This window comes from Neolamprologus multifasciatus, chromosome 4 (assembly GCF_963576455.1).
Source record: "Neolamprologus multifasciatus chromosome 4, fNeoMul1.2, whole genome shotgun sequence".
Lineage (NCBI taxonomy): Eukaryota > Metazoa > Chordata > Actinopteri > Cichliformes > Cichlidae > Neolamprologus > Neolamprologus multifasciatus.
This window is the reverse complement of record NC_140442.1, coordinates 29,939,336-29,958,631: the sequence shown is the minus strand read 5'-3', so window position 1 is coordinate 29,958,631 and position 19,296 is coordinate 29,939,336. Positions and strand designations below refer to the sequence as shown.

Below are 19,296 nucleotides of genomic sequence, written 5' to 3'. Positions count from 1 at the left end.
AGCAAGCATGGGAGTGAGAAAGAAATGCAACACGGGTTTTTTAAATGTTATAACAAAATGTGAAATAATACTATTAAAAACCTGGGCTTGGGTACACTAAACCGCTACAATTTGACCACATAGGTTGTATTAGGCTGTCTTGGAAGATTTTACCAGAAAATGAGGCATATGGAAAGTAATAACTTAGGAAACTACATAACATAGCTTTCAAAGGCTACAGTTAAAACTGTTGAGTCCACTGAGAACCACAAAAGTTAACCTGCTCTCAACGTGTTAGATAATTAATGACGTAAATACAGTGCCAACAGAAAGTGATGAGTGTGACCACTTCAGGGAACTGCACGCCTACTAGATCTCACCTTCCTCCTGGGCATCTTGATCTGAAGGACCATCCACATAAAGACACAGTGAAGCATGGAAGGATGGTAACACGAAAATATGGAATGAAAAGAAGGTTAATTGTGGGTGAAATGTGAACATGAGCAAAGCAAGAAAGAGGAGGCAGAAACCAAAAAAGGTGGTAGGAAGGAAAAACAGTGGGAACAAAAATTGAAAGGAGAACAAAATACGGACGAGTAAGAAATGAAGTTGTAAAGATCCAGAAGAAGGAAGTGTAAAACAAAAGAAAGTAAAAAATAGATAAATAAATAAAAATAGAAGGGAAAAAAACGTGATAAATGAATGGGAAAAGAGGTGTGACATGACCAGAAGAAGCTCCAGGTTATATCTAGTGCTGCAGGATTTTGCTATTTTTGGAATATATACCAATTACCTTTCTAGTTAATACCTGGATTAGAGTATTTAAAGTTGTACTGTAAATACAAATCTACGCCCAAGACTGGAAACGTGGAAACACTGTTTCTGTAAGTTGACACTGATAAACTCATTTTAGTGGTGCTGGTAGCTAGCTAGTTTTTTTCCCCAGCTCTCGGGCTAAGCTAAGCTAGCTAGCTTAGCCCGAGAGCTGGGGAAAAAACTAGCTAGCTAGCCAACTATGGCTAGCTGGCAGCTAGCTGTAGCTTTTACTAAAAGATGGAGTTCTATCAACCATCTCATCTAATCTTAGCATCCAAGTAATAAGCACATATTCCAAAATGCTTAGCTATTGCTTTAAAACTATCATTTCCCATCATGCAACTAGAGCCAGTACACTGGCTCATGGTGGCTGTGGGAAATGTAGCCTTTTGGAATATTCTGTGAGCATTCATTATTGCAAAATGCAGATGTTTTTGCATGCGTTTTAGTTTGACTCATAAACGTTCTCTGAGGTCGAACTGATTTCATGTTGGAAACGCAGGAAACACATCTATACACTTTGCACTCTGTGTAATAATGAACGCCAGAATATTTCGAATGGTTCCAGATGAAGAAATGAAAACACAGTACAAGTTTTAAAAGGAAACAATTTTCCAAAACAGAAGCTTCATATAATATTATGATGTTTCACTGAGCTTTTAAAACTGAAGTAATGTGCTTCTTTCATGTTATAAGTATCCAGCTGGTATTCAAATGAATTATATCCATTTGTATCAAGCAAACCCAGCTCCTAAGGACAGCTTCTGTAGCTTTAGTTGCTAATTACACACTTAGCTCCTAACTTGTCTAACTGCTTTGTGGTACTGGACAGTAAAAAGCTTCTTACAGTAAAGTTGTGGTCCGTAAAACCCCAACAATGAACTGAAAGTCACTAAATTTCGGAGCACAGGGCAATTGCAGAGTTTGTAAAATTCCCAGTTCATTTGTTTTTATGAGCTAAGCTTGTCACATTATACATAACTTGATCCAATAAAGCAACATTTATTACTGCAGCTTTAAACGGCACACTCTACAAACAAATATTATATTTAACTTCTGTTTTGAGTGTTTGCTCCTTTAAAACACAGATTGCAACAACAAGCATATATATGTGTGTGTATGTGTGTATACAGATAGATAGATATGTGTGTGTATATACAAGTGGTGTCTAAACTAGCCTGTAGGGCTAACTCTGAATCATTTAAAGTTTTCAGTCTGCTGATACGTGAGTGACTAGTGAAATGAAATGTGGCAAACTTGAGGCTCAAGCTGGTGTGAATCACCTTACCTTGATATTCTTGTTGCTCTGATGGTCCATAAGAACAACAGCAGAATATTAGCCAACAATGTTGGGAAACGAGGGAAAGAAGGACACAGGGAAAATTGAAAGGTCAGTTCATCCGCAACTCGCACATTTATGAATAAGAGTGCTTGGCCAACTCTTTGAGAGCATCTCTGGAGATTGAGAAAAGTTCTCATCCATTCACAATGGAAACAGTTTTTCCAACACCTTACCTCCTCCATCTTCCTCCGCCTGCTCCTCCCCCTCAGGCTCAGGCTCCTGCTCCTCCTCAACCTCTGGGAGAAGGAAAACAAAGATAAAGACCAAGTCAGATGTGTGTACAATAGTACAGTCACTATATTACTATATGTGTCTGATTTAATGTGTCCACATTAAAGACCCATGCTGATTATATCGTGTATTTAAAAGGTGGACATGTCTTGGCCTGCTGTAAAGCGAACCCTGGTTTGTTGACTTTTTTGGCACCAACAGAAACAATAATGGACAAAGTGATCAAGTTACAAATGACAACATAATCAGGAAAGTTTTTACTGAGGTTTTTACATTTAACTTACTCGACTTCAAAGAGTATATTTATTAAGGCATAATGGTTTTACTGCACCATGCGTGTGACTGATATGGACCGATCTGACTGAACTTACCCACAGTCTGATCCCTGGAGAGGTGAGAAAAAGGATGAGAGAAAACCAATATTTATCAGTAGGCCTGTCAGCTCATGGTGACATCAAATGAAAAACTCTTGTAAGTTCTCTTTCACTCACTCGTATTCTTCTTCTGCGTCTGACATGCCTGCAACAAAATGAAAATGCAGGATGATGACGCCAAGATGTTAAACATAAATGCAAAAGACTTTTTCCAACTGATTGCATAACTAACTAATGCATTTTTATAAAACAAAAGAGTGCAGTGATTAATGTTTTTATTATTGAAAAGAAAATATTATTATTTCATCTTAAAATTAAGGAATAAATACAAAAGCAAATTGAAAGTCAGGGGAAATGGTAAAATGAACTTATGTCTCATTTTCGACTCTAATGGAGCACCCACAGCTCTTTTTACTACAAGCCCCACACACTCTGGTGAAAGCACCTCGCTGCCGGGTGGGTTTCCATAAGAGCCCAAAAAGACGTTGCTATGCAGACTAGAGGAGCCGGGGATCAACTGACTCAGTCAAAAATGATTAGTTGGATCCCTAAAAGAAGCATAAAAATCAAATACAATAAAGTGAGAACTGCAATGATCCTGTTTATGCCGTTATATAATTTTGCCCCATTTAAAGCAGAGCCTACAAGGACAAAGGAACACTTTATTCCTTCATGGAGACTGATGGTATACAACGGGCTGCCCAGAATTAAAACAAGCAAACACACAGGGATGTCCAAAAACTCTACAGTTTATCTTGGACGATGAAAATAGATAAAAAAAATGTAACTTTAAAAGGGAAACAACAAGTTTTTAAATGGCTACCAGGGGTGAAACGTGACATTTCAAAACAATGTTCTTGTCCTGTAGACGTGTAAAATAAAGCAGTGACTGCAACCAAATGTGACAGATGAAGAAAACAAATATGAATATATATATATATATATATAAAATCTGCTTCTGCTGGATTATGGAAACAAAGGACCATTTGTCGTCCTCACTAAATCACAGGTGACTAACGTTTCTGTGCGATTAATCACTCTGGAGACAGAAAAACACACAATCCCCATCGTGACGCTTTTAGTCATACACCATCCATCTGAGCTGCCATTGTTCTGACATAAAACCCTGAACAGAGACAAACATCCACAGTGGGTGTGCGCTGACACCGTCCTGGCAGGGGGACCCGTTGGAGATGGATGGAGTGTCAACAGGTGAGAATGTGACAGGGGTCAAACACATAAAGAGCAGGAGAGATCGGGTTTCTCTCACTTTCTAGCGTCTCCCTTCTCTCTCTTGATGTTTGACCTCAGTGCACTCTCTCAGTGGTGCGTCTGACAGGTTAGCAGGTGTGGTTTGGAAAGGTGGTGGTGGAGGTGGCTCAATTCCAAGCTTCAAATGTTCAGACGAGCATTTTGCAAGCAGCCAGATAACTATCGAGCTCTTTCATCAGTTCATCTCAGGGGCTCCGGTCCCTGTCGCATTATTGTGTGCCCTAATACAGTACTGTGCAAAAGTCTTGAGCCAGCCTCAGAACCTGCACGTAGGAGGTTGTGTCTTTGGTTGTGTTAATGCGCATCATTGTGTCTGTAAACATGATAGCTCAAAAAATAATGAAGGAATTCTGATTAAACTTTGTAAGCGGTGTGTCACGTTAGCAGTCCCTTAAAATGTGAAAACTGACCCAACAAAGCAAAATAATTTAGGAACTACAATGTGGTAATGGTGGCTCAGCACATTTGCACATTACAGTATAAACACAGTGTGAGGGAGAACTTGAAAGAGTGTTTGATTGAGTTCCTGTTTAGTTTTAAGTTTTAACAGACTGGGCTTCTGAAACTTCAACGAGTGACAAAAGTTCCATGTAGGAAGACCAGTCTGTTAACAAGACCCGTTTATCACCATTTCCATCGCGGCCCGGTCCTTTTCCTTTCATCTTGAGTCATTTATGAATTTGTGCAGTTGAATTGAAAGAGGCAGAATTGTTATTCTAGGCTGTGGCCTCTCCTCCCCCTGTGATGCAGCGCCAACATTAGACCCACAGCTTTGCCCATCGGCTCCTTAATGCTACATCTTAAAATCTGGAGGAAGGCCTGTACATAGGGCTGCTCAATTATGGCAAAAATGATAATCACGATTATTTTCACTGAGATCTCGATTATTTGACGATATTTATTTAACAATAACAATGTGTTGAATAATGACTTTAAAATTGTCAAAAATAATATAAAATAGTGTGCAAATACTGATAACAGTGCAAATGTTTGCAATATAAAAATAAATGAAAAATGTAAACATCTATGTTTAGTGAACTTTGCAGTGTTGCTCTGTGGTGCAGCTACGACACTGTAGCAAAGTTTACACACTGTGTCTACTTGATCCACGTCTGACTCTGAACCCATAATGTTTCCACACCACTGAAGTTTTTTTTACCTCTTTTCAACCAACAGCAGTCACTCTCCTCTCCAAATAACTTCTGCTTAGCTTTCCGAACTTCCCTCGGGTCCTCAATTGTTGTGACGCGTGTTCGAAATGCAGAGAGGTGCGCTCGATTTGCAACACGGAGCAGCGCGAGAGTAAAGCATGAGGGAGGTGCTAATAATCGGCTCAGTCATTTTTTAATGATCGTTGAAAGCCCAGATCGTAATCGTGATTAAAATTCGATTAATTGAGCAGCCCTACCTGTACATAAATCAGCCACAGCATTCGGAGTTGCAGCATGGCCTTAATTTTCTCTAGCCACAGGTTAACTTAGCTTAGCGCATGATATATAACTTCCAGAAACGTACTGATCCAAAACACTATCATGGATAGACGTAATTATTCATCTTAAAGGACTCATCATTAAATCAAAATATTATAAAGATTCAGTCTCACTTAAAGATCATATGCCAAAAGTACCTCCAAATCATTTGGTATGTACAAAATATAAAGCAAATTCCACACACTCACGTGGAAAGGAGGTTTAACCTTTCTGGGATTTTGATGACTCTTTATAGCAGAGAGGCCTTGTTTAGCACTTGTGTCCACGCCATTTATTAAATGCTGGATGAAGGGGCCTTTCATGTAATGTCCCTCCTGTCCACCCTCTTAGCTATGTTCATTCAAAACAATATTACACATCTTTTACAAAACACATGATGGGCATCATGATTGTTAATTAAAATAACACAACTAGCAGTAAAATCCCAGTAACGGACACTTATGGCAGATAACCTTAAGAATATTCTGCAGTAGATCAAAAATGGAAGAAAACCATGAATTAGCATATAAGTATTACCTGATGTGAAGCAGAGCAAAGTCACAGAGGATGGATTAGACACAGCTGAGCATTTTGCAATTTGGCATCATTTTAAAAAGTTTACATTTCTCCAGTATTGAACAGCAGAAATGACACTTTCTTGTTGGAAGATAGATATAAAGATCGATAGATATAAAACGACAGTGCTGTACATAACGGTGGATTTGTGCGACCTGCTCTCATTTAAGTTTTTAGCTGTTTGTTGGTTCTCAAACTTTTGTGAGGTTTAACCTGAGATTCTGGCGTTTTGGGCAAAATAAATTTATATTTAAAAATCGATTCAGGATTTTAATGAATCGATATCATATTATCCAATTAAAATCGATTCTAGCTTGGATAATATTGGATAATCAAAACCAGAGATGGGCAGTAACGCGTTACTTGTAACGCAACGACGTAATGGGAAACTCACAGAGAAACTCGCGGATTCTTCCACTGACCGCTGCACACCTGCACCAGGGTAACCCTCCGCCTACCCCACTCCTGCTTTACAGGTGAAAATAGAGCAACAGGACCGCTAGTCTTTGACTTTATTTATTTCCTGCTGTGTTTTACTTGCATCTATTTGAAAGACTGAGTGTAAACACAAAAAAAAAATTATTTTATGTGCTGGAATGTGCAGAAAATCGGTTTAAATGTTAAACTAATTTCTTCCAGTCAGAGAATGTTGCAGATAATTAAATTTTTGCTTGATGCATAAAGTTAAAAGATTAAAACTAATAAAACAAGTTTTTAAAAAGAGACTTTTCCATTTGATTACATTTTGTTTGATGGATTATGCAGAAAAAGTAGAATTGGGCTGAAAGATCTATCACTTTATCACCTATTCAGGTTGTAAATCGTGTTTTTAAAAAGTAACTAAGTAACTAAGTAATTAATTACTTTTGAAAATAAGTAATCAGTAAAGTAACGGGATTACTTTTTTGGGGAAGTAATCAGTAATTAGTTACTACTTTTTTTTAAGTAACTTCACCAACACTGATCCAAACCCACCCCTAGTTATGAAGCTGGATTGCATTTCATTTAAAATCATTTTTAATGAATTTGAACTTTTATTTTAATGCTTTTATAAAACTGGTTAATTAACACCTTTTAAATAGAGCTGCAGAGCAACTGTTTGTTCAAAACACTTCTTATCAGGAATGTAAAATCCTTCATTAATATCATTCATTTTATGAAGTGACATTTCCTGCAGCTGTACCAGCCGATTTTTACAGCTATTTCTCCTTCAAACAGACTTTCTCATGGATTCAAATGAAATATGTGAATAATATTTTCCGAGAACAGCGTGTTTTGAAAGTCAGGGAACAATGAAAACAGGAACTGAGCATGAGATATCGTTGGTGTGCAGACAGAAAAACGTATTAACCTCCATGTAAACTCGTATCAAAGTGTCTGAAAGTACCACGATGGGAAACCTATTGTATAACTTTAATCATACAAGCTCGTCTCTCCCATTGTGCGAGTGTGTTGTGCTTCGCTGCAAGAATAACAAAAGTGTTTTCAGTGCATTGACTGAGGTGGCTTTGGAATGAACACCAACTTAACTGGTTTACTGGTTCCACTGTGACTGTAGGCCCACATCTGGGTGGGCCCAGCTGTGAGCCCTAGTGGACCCAGAGTTTGTGCTGCCCTCACGCTGCATTCACATAGAAAGGTAGTGACATTTTATTATGAATTTTTTTTGACTCCTAATTCAGCAGTGAAGCCTATGAATAAAGCTATGGCGCATGGTAATGAGAGAAATGACAATTGGATTCCTTAAATATTTATATTTCAACACTTCTTGCCGGTTTAGCTGGAAAGTGCATATTTGGAACTGAATGGAGGAGGATAAGTAAACCAGGGATCTGGAGAAGGGTCAAGTTTCAGTGGGCAACTAGCAGAGGCTTTAGTGGGTTAATTTTAGTCAAGGACAACAGGTGTGTGTGTGTCATGCACAGCGCACAGCACAATATATCATTAGTTTATTTTGAGTATGAGCTATTGTGTTGTCATACTCAAAAGAGTTTGGAAAAGGAAACAAAAATGATTCCAGAACTTTTTTAAAAGCTTTTTTTTTACAGGCGTGTATCCATCGTTGTCAGCACATCTCTGCTTCAGTGGTTTTTAGGTTGTGTGTCCAACTTAGTGTCATGTACAGGAGTGTAACTTTATTTCTTAATGAGACGCCTTTTTAGTCTCGTTGACCATTCAAAGTACTTTAGGCTATAGAGGTGGGAATCACCATACATCCCACGATACGATATTATCACAATACTTAACGCACGATACGATATTATTGCAATTTTTAAAAATATTTTGTGATACTGGCACAGTGGTTAGCACTGTTGCCGCACAGCAAGAAGGTCCTGAGTTCAATTCCACCATCAGGTCTTTCTGTGTGGAGTTTGCATGTTCTCCCCGTGTTTGTGTGGGTTCCCTCCGGGTACTCCGGCTTCCTCCCACCATCCAAAGACATGCAGCTTGTGGGGATAGGTTAATTGGATAATCTAAATTGCCACTAGGTGTGAATGTGCGAGTGAAAGTGAGTGCGAATGGTTGTCTGTCTCTGTGTGTTGGCCCTGCGACAGACTGGCGACCTGTCCAGGGTGTACCCCGCCTCTCGCCCTATGACAGCTGGGATAGGCTCCAGCGCCCCCCGCGACCCTGACAAAAGGATAAGCGGAAGCGAATGGATGGATGGATGGATTTTGCGATATTCAGATTCTGCACATAAAGGTAAACTTTATCAATATTCATTTTCTCTAATATCAAAGTCTCACACTCAGTCTTTCTCTCATTTCAGTTTGATTGTTGACAAACTGAACGGTTTGTATTACAGTCTAGTCCAACTTAACTGAATCAACCATCTGGTACAATTATAGCTATTCTGAACTATGCAGTTTATGAAAACTATGCAGCCCCTTCAGCAACTGAAGAATTTGAAAGTAAATTAAAACAAAATATAATTTTACATTAAATAAAAACGTTTTAAACTTAATTAAAATAAAACATGTCTTAAATTAAAATAAGTAAACTGTCATGTTTATTGCTGCCAAAAACAAGTTAAACACATTTGGACAGTGAAGGAATGTCAGGATTCTTGCTCAGAAAAAGGATCAACATGCTCTGAAGTCAGAGCACAAAAACCTTTTTGTAACAAAGTATCGATTTCTGCTGTCCCTGTATCCATACATTATTAGCAAACAAAATATCACCATACTACATAGTATCCATTTTTTCCCCACCCCTATAAGACTACAAGCCCTATTTTCAGTCATACAGTACTCCATGCCCTTTATCCACCTCACACACGTCCAACTGGAATGGCATGCATATCTTCCAAATGTGGGAAAGATTCCAAAATACTTGGAAGAAACCGACACAAGCACAGGGAGAACATGCACGTTTCCACTGTGTTGTTTGTTTTGTAATAAAGGCTCTACTGAACACGGGAACAATCCAGGCCTGAAAAACACTGGATAGCGACTAACCGGGTGATGAAAGAAACAGACGTGATGATGCTGGAAATGTACCACAAGCACATTTGTGCACACTTGTTAGTACATCATCTGAGTGCTAAATGAACCAGTCTGATATCAGACTATCAGCAACTGTGTCTGCTGCTGACAGTGACCGCAAAGCCACAACACACACACACACACTCATAAGAGTTAATCTGCTGTCAGACAGCAAACTCTGAAGAAGCTACACAACAACTGTGCTGTGTTGATGACTTTTGACCTCTCCTTGAACACTTAATTGTGCTGCCTTAACAATTGTCCTGTGCAGTAACAAATCTAAAATTTATTTGGATTTTTCTCTCATATTAACACATTTAAGTTTGCCTGAATCGCTGATTTTAATATTCGTATTTTACAGATTTCTCCTTTGTTCAGGGATGAATGACCAGTGATGATGAGTCTCATCCGTCACAGTGACAGTAGCTGGTCGGCAAAAACTGCAGTGTTGTTAAATTTAGTTTTACTTATATTATCCCACAGAGGAAAAAAACTCCAGAAAAATCAAATTAGAAAAAAGAGATTATAAAATTTGCACTCTATGATGTTTAACTGTCTAACTGTTTAATTATGCTAACTCGTGAGAATAAAACCTAGAAAGATCTCATTAAAAACCTGAAAGACATACCTGTGTGGTGATGGGGTATCAGCAGACGACAAAGGCAAACAGAGGGACAGACAGAATGGCTTTTGTACAGAGACGAGGGCAGTTTTATAGAGAGCGGCGGCGTGGCACAATGAGTGCATGCGTGCTATCTGAATGACTGTGCGTGTGTGCATGCTGTGAGAATTACTGAGTGTCTGACTATACAATACAAGAATAACTGTGTGCAAAAGCATGCACATGTGTATGTGTGGCTGGAGCCAGGGGACACAGGCGGATTAAATGGAGGCAGAAAGATGAGCACCTCGCAGGATTAGATGGAACAGAGGGATGACCTCACTGGACAAATGGAGGGATGCCACAGGGCAGGTGGAGAGGGGTGATAAAACGGAGAGAGGGTGGGTTTGATGGATGGGGTGGATGAGGAGTGTTTTTCTTTTACTAAGTCAAACTGTTTGAACACAACAAGAAGAAGCTGCTACTACAGAAGCTCACATCATGCTCGCATTTAACTCCGGCTCCCGTCTCTCTCTGTACGGGGCCTGTACCACGACACGCTGCCTTTGGAGGAGGGCAGGACTGGGACAAAACATCAGCCCGACCATTGATCGGCCCACCATGGTAAAATAGGAAAAGCCATAAAGCCTTTATAATAAACTTAAACTTACACCATCCTCCCTATTCTGGTATTCTAAACAGTACTTAGCAAAAATATAAAACAACCTAATTTAGATATAATTACATATATCTCACTAATAGGGTTGTCAACTCAAAAATAGGGAACCACTCCCCCTCCCTCTGCCTCAAGATGCTTAACTGACAAAACCGATTTTAATTTAATGCACGTATAAAACAAATGCACAGAAATCTATTATTTATCTCCAGTAATAAATAGATTCAACATCTTTTTTCAACAGAATTGCAGACTGCACTGATGGTACCTTCCCAAAGGAAAGAATACTATAACAGGGTGTGTTTACTGAATACTATAATGGACTTCTATACATTTTACATCAGATGAAAACTTTGGTTGTAAGACTCAGATAATTATTTATTAAAAGCGAGACATTTTAAATGAGAATAAGAAAGAAAAGTATTTCTATTAGTGGCATAATATTTAATAGTAGGGTGGCCACATTTTGGTTTCCAAAAAAAGAGCACACTTGTCCCAGTCATGAAGAATTTTAATAATACTGTTTGTTCATTGCTCATTTGAGTTTTGATCTCCTCCATACCTGCTTCATGTCCTGGAGGACGGGGCTGTGGCCCCCCCACACCCTCTAGCAGATCATTACATGAAGGAACCTTTTAAAAACAAGCGCGCTCATGTTGACAGGTGTACACACGGGTGCTCACACACACAAACTACACCCTTTTTGGCTCCTACCTCAAAGCACACTGTGCTGTCGATCTTACGTGCTGCACAATAATGTTTAACATTTAGTATTTACTGTCATATTCACATAAATCATCGTGATGTTGTTTATTGTATTGCTCTCGTTTTCTTCTGCTTGTTTTCTCTTTTTTCTTTCTCAACAGGTGATCCAGGTGATTGATAGATGGATTTTTTGTCTGCTTATTTAGTTGGTTTTTGTTTTTTTGCCCTTTATCCCCGTCCCTCTTCTCTGCTGTTTTTCTTTCCCTCTTCCTTTCTCCCTTTTCTTTTCCTCATTCAAGTCTGTCCCGTATCTAGCAAGTGAAAATAAAAAATAAAATAAACAATAAAAGGTGAATCAAATAGACCATCACGGCAAGGCTGGGATGGTCAATTTGGTAAAGTAAATCCGTTGGGCATCTGTCTTCGCCTTTAGACAATAATTCTGATGCAAAAGAGCCAAACGGGACAGGCCAAAAAAAGAGAACATTTTAACATATTTAAAAGATGCCTTATCTGTGCGGTTAATGAATGGTGAAATAAAAAATGTCATATAAGCTTTTACAAGTCAACAAGTGCAAAAAAAAACCCAAAACTTAAAAACCTCTGGAATTAAATAATGTTACAGAAATATCTTCATCTGTATAAGAAAAATGACCAGTGAGGTATTGTGCAGTGGTTTCTGCTGTCTCATTTGGCGTTTCTAACCTCAATTAATTTTGTTTGCACACTACCATTCTTCCAGTCAAAGTATGATCGGGAATATTTTCTCTGATTACTTTTTTTGATGCCCAACGGATTAACTTTACCAAATGGACCATCCCAGCCTTACAGTATTTGTCTATTGGATTCACTTTTATTGTTTCTTTTATTTTATTTTCACTTGTTAAATACGGAACACATTTGACTGGGGAAAGGGGGAGAAAGAAAGAGGGAAAGAAAAACAGCGGAGAAGAGGGACGGGGATAAAGGGCACAAAACAAAAACCAACAAAACTAACAGACAAAAAATACAAATATCAATACAAACAAGCAAAAAAAAGAGCAATATAATAATCTATGTGAATATGACAGTAAATACTAAATATTAAACATTATTGTGCAGCACGTAAGATCGACAGCACAGTGTGCTTTGAGGTAGGAGCCAAAAAGGGTGTAGTTTGTGTGTTGAGCACCCGTGATGGATGAGATCAAGGCTCCAGACATCCAGAGGCCCTCAGAGCACAAGAGACCAAGAAAGACCCATGATTGTGTTCCATGATTACTTAAGTCTGAGAAATGCCACAGTACTGGATTTCATTAAGAGCTTCAAGAGTGATTTCCACAGTGAAGCACTATCACGCCTTTGACAATAGCTTCAGTCTTGGTGGGGCACTGCTGAACTTTTTAGATGTGTTAAAGTCTGGAAATGCTTTTGATTTTTTTTTTTTATTATTATTATTATTAGCAACACACTATCCATGGATCAGTAGCTATTGGGATGCTTCATAGTATGAAATGCCAGCAGCAGATACAACAGCATCCTCGTTTTCCCAGGTGTTTTCGCCTCGCACAACCTTTTTGTTTTTCTGTGTCCATGTAAGCAACAACATCTCCGGTACCTTTGTTAGACACACAAACGTCTGTGCCAGCTCGCTTTCCATTTATTCCGAGCGGGATGGTACGGGAAATTTCTTTTGCAGTTCGTCTGAAAAGATGCTCTTTGACATCTTTTCAGCGCGCCGCTACGCGCTCTGTCCTTTCTGTGAGCGCGGAACAACACTTAACACAGCAGTTCGGGGATGACGTTGCACATATGGGTCCTCTGTAGGCCTATGAAAACCCCGGACATTTTTATCCGTCTCAAAAATCCCCCTGGACAGAACGTGAAAAGTGGACATGTCCGGAGAAAAGAGGACGGTTGGTCACCCTAGATATTAGCAAACACTGAAATACATTTTTTGCAGGAAGCAATGAATTTTGTTTACTCAAATTTAGCTTTTCTTCGCTCAAAATAAATTTCTCCTTAAAATGCAAGACTTGCACCTGCAATGCAGCGTGCAGCGTGACAAAAATGAGAAAGTATCTGCATTCACTCAATGGAGCCTCGCAATAGTTACAAACTAGCATGGATGAAGTGTTGCTTGGTTAGAAGATGATTTAAGCTTATTTATGAAATGTCAACCTGACGTAATGACAGTGGCATTAGAATACTGATGTTGGAGTACCCCGTTCTCATTGGTCCATCCCACGTGGCACAGGAACAGCTCGTGCGTTGACAGTAAACACTCATCTCTTGAGTGCACAGGTCAGCTGCAGCTCTCATCTGGATAATCCTGCACTGCAGTCTGCTGTGCCAGGAGAGTGCAGTGTCCATTCATTTCTATCAGAAGTTTTCCATAATATCAAAAACATACTGATTCTCCTTCAGCCTCCTTTCTTTGCTTGAAGCATAAGCTCAGTGTGAATCTGAGTCTCAGTCCTCTGAGACAAAAGTGTGTTGTTTGTTTCAGAGGACTGTATACATATAAACAAACAAAAGCAATCAAGCAACTTACTAGAATATGAAAAAGTACAAGTGCACCAACAACTTCTAATGTGCACCAAGTGAGTACACTACACAGCCCTGATAGAAGAGGTTTCTGTTAGTCCTCCTCTTACTAAATCTGCCCCGTAGCATCTAAACCTATAATTCCAGAATATTTTTTTGTTATCCGGTGCAACTCCTTTGCTCCCCTTTCCCTAAGCTTCCAGCTGAAAATTTGAAAAAGGACAGTAAAAATTAATTTCAACAAACTTTTCTTTTTGATTTTACAGAACCGTAAACACACTTTGATCAGTTCAGCTTATAAATGGAAAATCCAGCCACAGCTAACATTTATATGATCTCCACCACTTTGTTTATGATGTTGACTGTTCGTCGAATGGTTCGCCACGATGAATTATGGCATGACAGTCTCTCCTATTCCTTCTTAAAGGATGGTTCCAGTGTTTCCTGTGCAATAAAGGAAGCACTCAAGAGTCTTTCCTTTGTGTTTGAAAAATTAGAACAGCTCTTGTTGTGGTGGCCACACAGATACTTCCAGGTCACTTCTCTTGGCTATTGGAATACACCCTAAGACTAACACCAGGACTTAAATGTAACCTATGAGGAAACTCAAAAGACAACCTAATGACAAAAGCACAGGGTGCCAGTGGTGAACGTGTCAATTCTGGTATTCTATGGCAAATGCCAATCATGCTCCATGGTAGTGAGCACAGGACCCACTAGAGGACCTCAGGCTACCCTCATGAAGTCTGTTCCTGATTGGTTAGAGATTCACACCATTGGCCAACTGAAGGTCATTTTGTAGCTCTGGCATGGCTCATCTTGTTCTGTCTTGCATAGAGGAGCAGGTAACAGTCCTGCTGATGGGTTATGGATCTTCTACGTCCCTGTCCAGATCTCGTAGGGTAACTTCCTGTCTCCTAGAATCTCCTCCATGCTCTTAAGAGCATGCTGGGAAACAGTAAACCTTCTGGCAATGCCATCCTCGAGGGGCTGGACTATCTGCGAAACCTCTATAGAGGCCAATTACTGCTTCACGCTAAAGTCTTCTAGGACACAGTCTAATAACATGTAGTCAATCAGATTCAAAAGCTAAAGGTCATCAGTTCTGTGCACATAAATTGATGATCTTTATCAGACCTTTAGCGCTAAAGCTAAAACAAGCAATAATGGTGATTGTTGTACTACCTGGGACAGTTCGGCGAGTATTAGGAAAATTTATGGAAGTCTGGTGATCTGCTGTGAACACACAACTGATATTCAAAGGTTCTTTTGAGATTCTTGGATAAGAGTTCATTCTTTGAAGACTTGGATCACATGGGTAGTGTAGGACACCAGATATCCAGCCCCATCCCGGAGTAAACTGGAAATAATAACTAAATCAAAACTGTTTTTAATGTTACGACTTCCTCCCCAAGACCCGAGACAGCTTTTGCTCATTCACGATGACTGAAATCAATAAAAGAAACAATTAAAATAATTTAAACCTTTACGTTAAATAAATAGTGACAAACTGTCGTCTGTTGGTGTATGGAGTTGGGACCACAGATGGGCAGTAACTGGGCAGTGTTACTTGTAACGCGTTACTGTAATCCGATTACTTTTTTCAAGTAACGAGTAAAGTAAGGGATTACTATTGCAAAAATGGTAATTAGATTACCGTTACTTTCCCGTACGAACGCTGCATTACTGCGTTACTATTAGCGTCTGTTGTGTGTGGGAAGAAAACTTCTTTTTACAGCGAAAAAACCCCTAAACCTCCGAGCAAGCACCGAGTAGCTACGACGTAATGGGAAACTCACAGAGAAACTCGCGGATTCTTCCACTGACCGCTGCACACCTGCACCAGGGTAACCCTCCGCCTACCCCACTCCTGCTTTACAGGTGAAAATAGAGCAACAGGACCGCTAGTCTTTGACTTTATTTATTTTCTGCTGTGTTTTACTTGCATCTATTTGAAAGACTGAGTGTAAACACACAAAATATTTTATTTTATGAGCTGGAATGTGCAGAAAATAGGTTTAAATATTAAACTAATTTCTTCCAGTCAAAGAATGTTGCAGATAATTAAATTTTTGCTTGATGCATAAAGTTAAAAGATTAAAACTAATAAAACAAGTTTTAAAAAGAGACTTTTCCATTTGATTACATTTTGTATGATGATTATGCAGAAAAAGTAGAATTGGGCTGAAAGATCTATCACTTTATCACCTATTCAGGTTGTAAATCGTGTTTTTAAAAAGTAACTAAGTAACTAAGTAATTAATTACTTTAGAAAATAAGTAATCAGTAAAGTAATGGATTACTTTTTGGGGGAAGTAATCAGTAATTAGTTATTGATTACTTTTTTCAAGTAACTTGACCAACACTGGTTGGGACACACATGAACAAGCAAAGCCACCTGTTCTGGTGACGCACTCACATGCACGGTAAGGAAACATTATATCAACACTATTCTGCTTCTCGCCTTGTGGCATTGAAGTCATTAAGTGAAAGAAAATGGATGGATAGTCTCAGGATACCGGGAATATAAAACTCAATTTACAACATACAGTTCACTTTGATGATGATAAGTGAACTCCCCTTCTGTCTGTTATGACTGTTTGTGCTTAAATTGTAAGAAATCTGTTTGTAAAATACTAGAAAAATGTGATTTGTTCATCTTTCATTTATTTGCTTTGTAGTATTAATGGTCATTAATTGGTATTTATCAGCAGAAAAAGATGTAAAAATACAAGTTTTACTATTTAGTTTTTTTATTTCATTTGAAGGCGACTGTGTGCTGATGAACTGCTTTAAAAGAAGTGCAGTCGAATCAAATCAACAAACAAACAAACCACAGAGACCTATTTGTTTTAAACGGCTTGTGTGGACACAGACGTGAATGTTTGTGTTGAATGAGCTGATTCTGAAACTGCTGAGTTATAAGAGTGACACGAAAACAGGGGAGGGTGCTGTTGAGCAGATCAGAATGGGTGAGGAAATGTGTGCGGGACAATTCCTGATAGAGAGATGAATGTTTAGGGAATTCCAAATTGTTTCTGAAAGGTCAGAAGTATTTTGTAATTTTACAGCCAAAACTGCAAAATAATTCCAGGCGGCCTGTTTGATGCTTGGGTAATAAAGTGTTAACATTCATTGATGAGTCGAGGGTGTAACAGCCTGAGAACATATCAGCAGATCATGCCATGCCTTTAAAAAGAAAAAACACTCATTTTTCTTAGATCTGTGATTTGTCAGTCATGTTGAGAGCTTCCTGTCGTAAAGGATCCTCCAGCGCTTTCACAGATACTTGCGGGTAATTTCATTAATCGTTGCAAACAGATCTGACAACACTGAGACCATGTTTTTAATCCAAGCTTTCAACCTCTGAGCTTTCAGTCACAGAATCTTCACCTATACAACATCAAGATTGCTTCACAGATAAAACTGAAATCTTGCCAAGTTTTGAAAACATGTCTATTAATTTCCCACCAGACACAAAGAACCAGCAGCTGGCAGCAAATGGAGCCAAGCCTGGAAACCAGTTCAGACACACTCTAATGTATCTCGCACGCTCTGTGTTAAAGAGGATGCACAGAGGAGATCTGGCAGTCAGTCAAAGTTGCAAAATCACTTCTTGCTCTTTCATCATCTTCACTGCCCTGAGGGACCGTGGAGGGTATTTACTGCACTGCCTGTTGTTGGTTAAAGTAACTTTAAAGTAACTCCAGGCTTCTCTACAGTCAGAAATCTTCTCCAACAAGATAATGAATTATTAATGAGCGTTTTATGTGTTTATGATATATGGTAACAGCAGTCCTTTTGCTGCTATGTTTGTTTCTTGTCCTTTTTCTAAAAACATTTGGTTTTCCAGAATAATGTGAGGAGGCATTGCCTCGCTTCACTCAACAGGTGCTTATTGAGCAGGAGTTTCACAGAGATTAGAGGCTTTGCTACAGGATTAGCAAAATGTGACGTGTTATTAATATTTTCTTTTCCACCTTTGAGCGATTTCCCTGTTATATTGGGGCGACCGTGGCTCAGGGGGTTGGGAAGCATATCTGTAACCGGAAGGTCGCAGGTTCGATTCCCGGACTCTCTGTCCTGGTCAAATTCAAATTTTTTATTTGTCACACACACAACCATACACAGTATGACATGGGGGTGAAATGCTTGTAGCTGTACAATGCCCGACCATTAAATGACAGAAAAAAGTTTTACAGTATTTACAATTTACAGGTTACTACAAAATTTACAAATTAATTCAGGAATTTACAGTAAAAATAAAATAAAATAAAAAGTGCAAATAGCAGAAAGAGATTATCAAGATTATAAATTATAGGAATTATAGGATTATAGGAAGAGTGTGGTGGTGCGTGTGGTGATGTGATGTGTGTGTGAGTCCAGTCCTACACCTGGTTCAGGGCCCGAATAGCCTGGAGGAAGAAGCTCCTACTCATTCTCTCTGTTTTGGCCTTAAGGGAGCGGAAGCGCTTCCCAGACCTCAACAGTGAGAAGAGTCCATTGTTGGGATAGGAGAGGTCCATCATAATCTTCCTAGCTTTGGTCTTGCACCGCTTGGTGTAGATGGACAGCAGGTCAGGGAGCTCTGATTGGATGATGCGTTCGGCTGAGCGCACCACTCTTTGCAGATCTCGTCTGTCCTGCTTGGTGCTGTTCCCAAACCAGGTGCAGATGTTTGCCGTCAGGACGCTCTCGATGGTGCAGCAGTAAAAGTTCTTGAGCACCTTCAGTGGCAGATGGAAGTCTCTAAGTCTTCTGAGGAAGAAGAGACGCTGACGGTCTTTCTTAATGGTCGTTGTGTCTTTGGGCAAGACACCTACAGGTGTTGGCCAGAGGGGCCGATGGCGCGATATGGCAGCCTCGCTTCTGTCAGTCTGCAGGGCAGCTGTGGCTACAACTGTAGCTGCCTCCACCAGTGTGTGAATGTGAGAGTGAATGAATAGTGGTATTGCCTTGAAAAGCGCTATATAAATCCAATCCATCATTATTATTATTATTATTATAACATATGGCATCGACATCTGAAACTTACCTGTAATTACTACATGGTGTGTAAATATTTCAAAATGTCAAAGCATTAAATCTGACAGGTCTAACAACTGCTGAAACATCTGCTTTAGAAAAGAAAAATAAACATGAACTGTGGGGCGACAGCCTGAGAAAACTTTCAAAACAGACTTCAGGCCCTCCAGGTTATCCTTGTGATAACTGATGATTAATGGAATAACAACACTAAACGAC

General features: G+C 39.3%; 1 protein-coding gene across 4 annotated transcripts in view; it reads right to left on the bottom strand.

Moving 5' to 3' along the window:
* The window catches only part of tnnt1 (troponin T type 1 (skeletal, slow)), a 28,988-nt gene extending 18,679 nt beyond the window's left edge, over positions 1-10,309 (bottom strand). For 2 of the 4 annotated variants that reach the window (XM_085157399.1, XM_085157400.1), the window contains exons 1-6: positions 10,173-10,309; positions 2,860-2,887; positions 2,740-2,753; positions 2,311-2,373; positions 2,084-2,101; positions 360-380 (exon numbers count right to left, since the gene is read on the bottom strand). In XM_085157399.1, the coding sequence (XP_085013525.1) occupies positions 360-380; positions 2,084-2,101; positions 2,311-2,373; positions 2,740-2,753; positions 2,860-2,885 (142 nt within the window). In that variant the 5' untranslated portion in view covers positions 2,886-2,887; positions 10,173-10,309. The remainder of the gene's footprint in view (positions 1-359; positions 381-2,083; positions 2,102-2,310; positions 2,374-2,739; positions 2,754-2,859; positions 2,888-10,172) is intronic. The other 2 variants (XM_085157401.1, XM_085157402.1) reach the window with 1 other exon arrangement.
* Between the last annotated feature and the right edge of the window lie 8,987 nt (positions 10,310-19,296).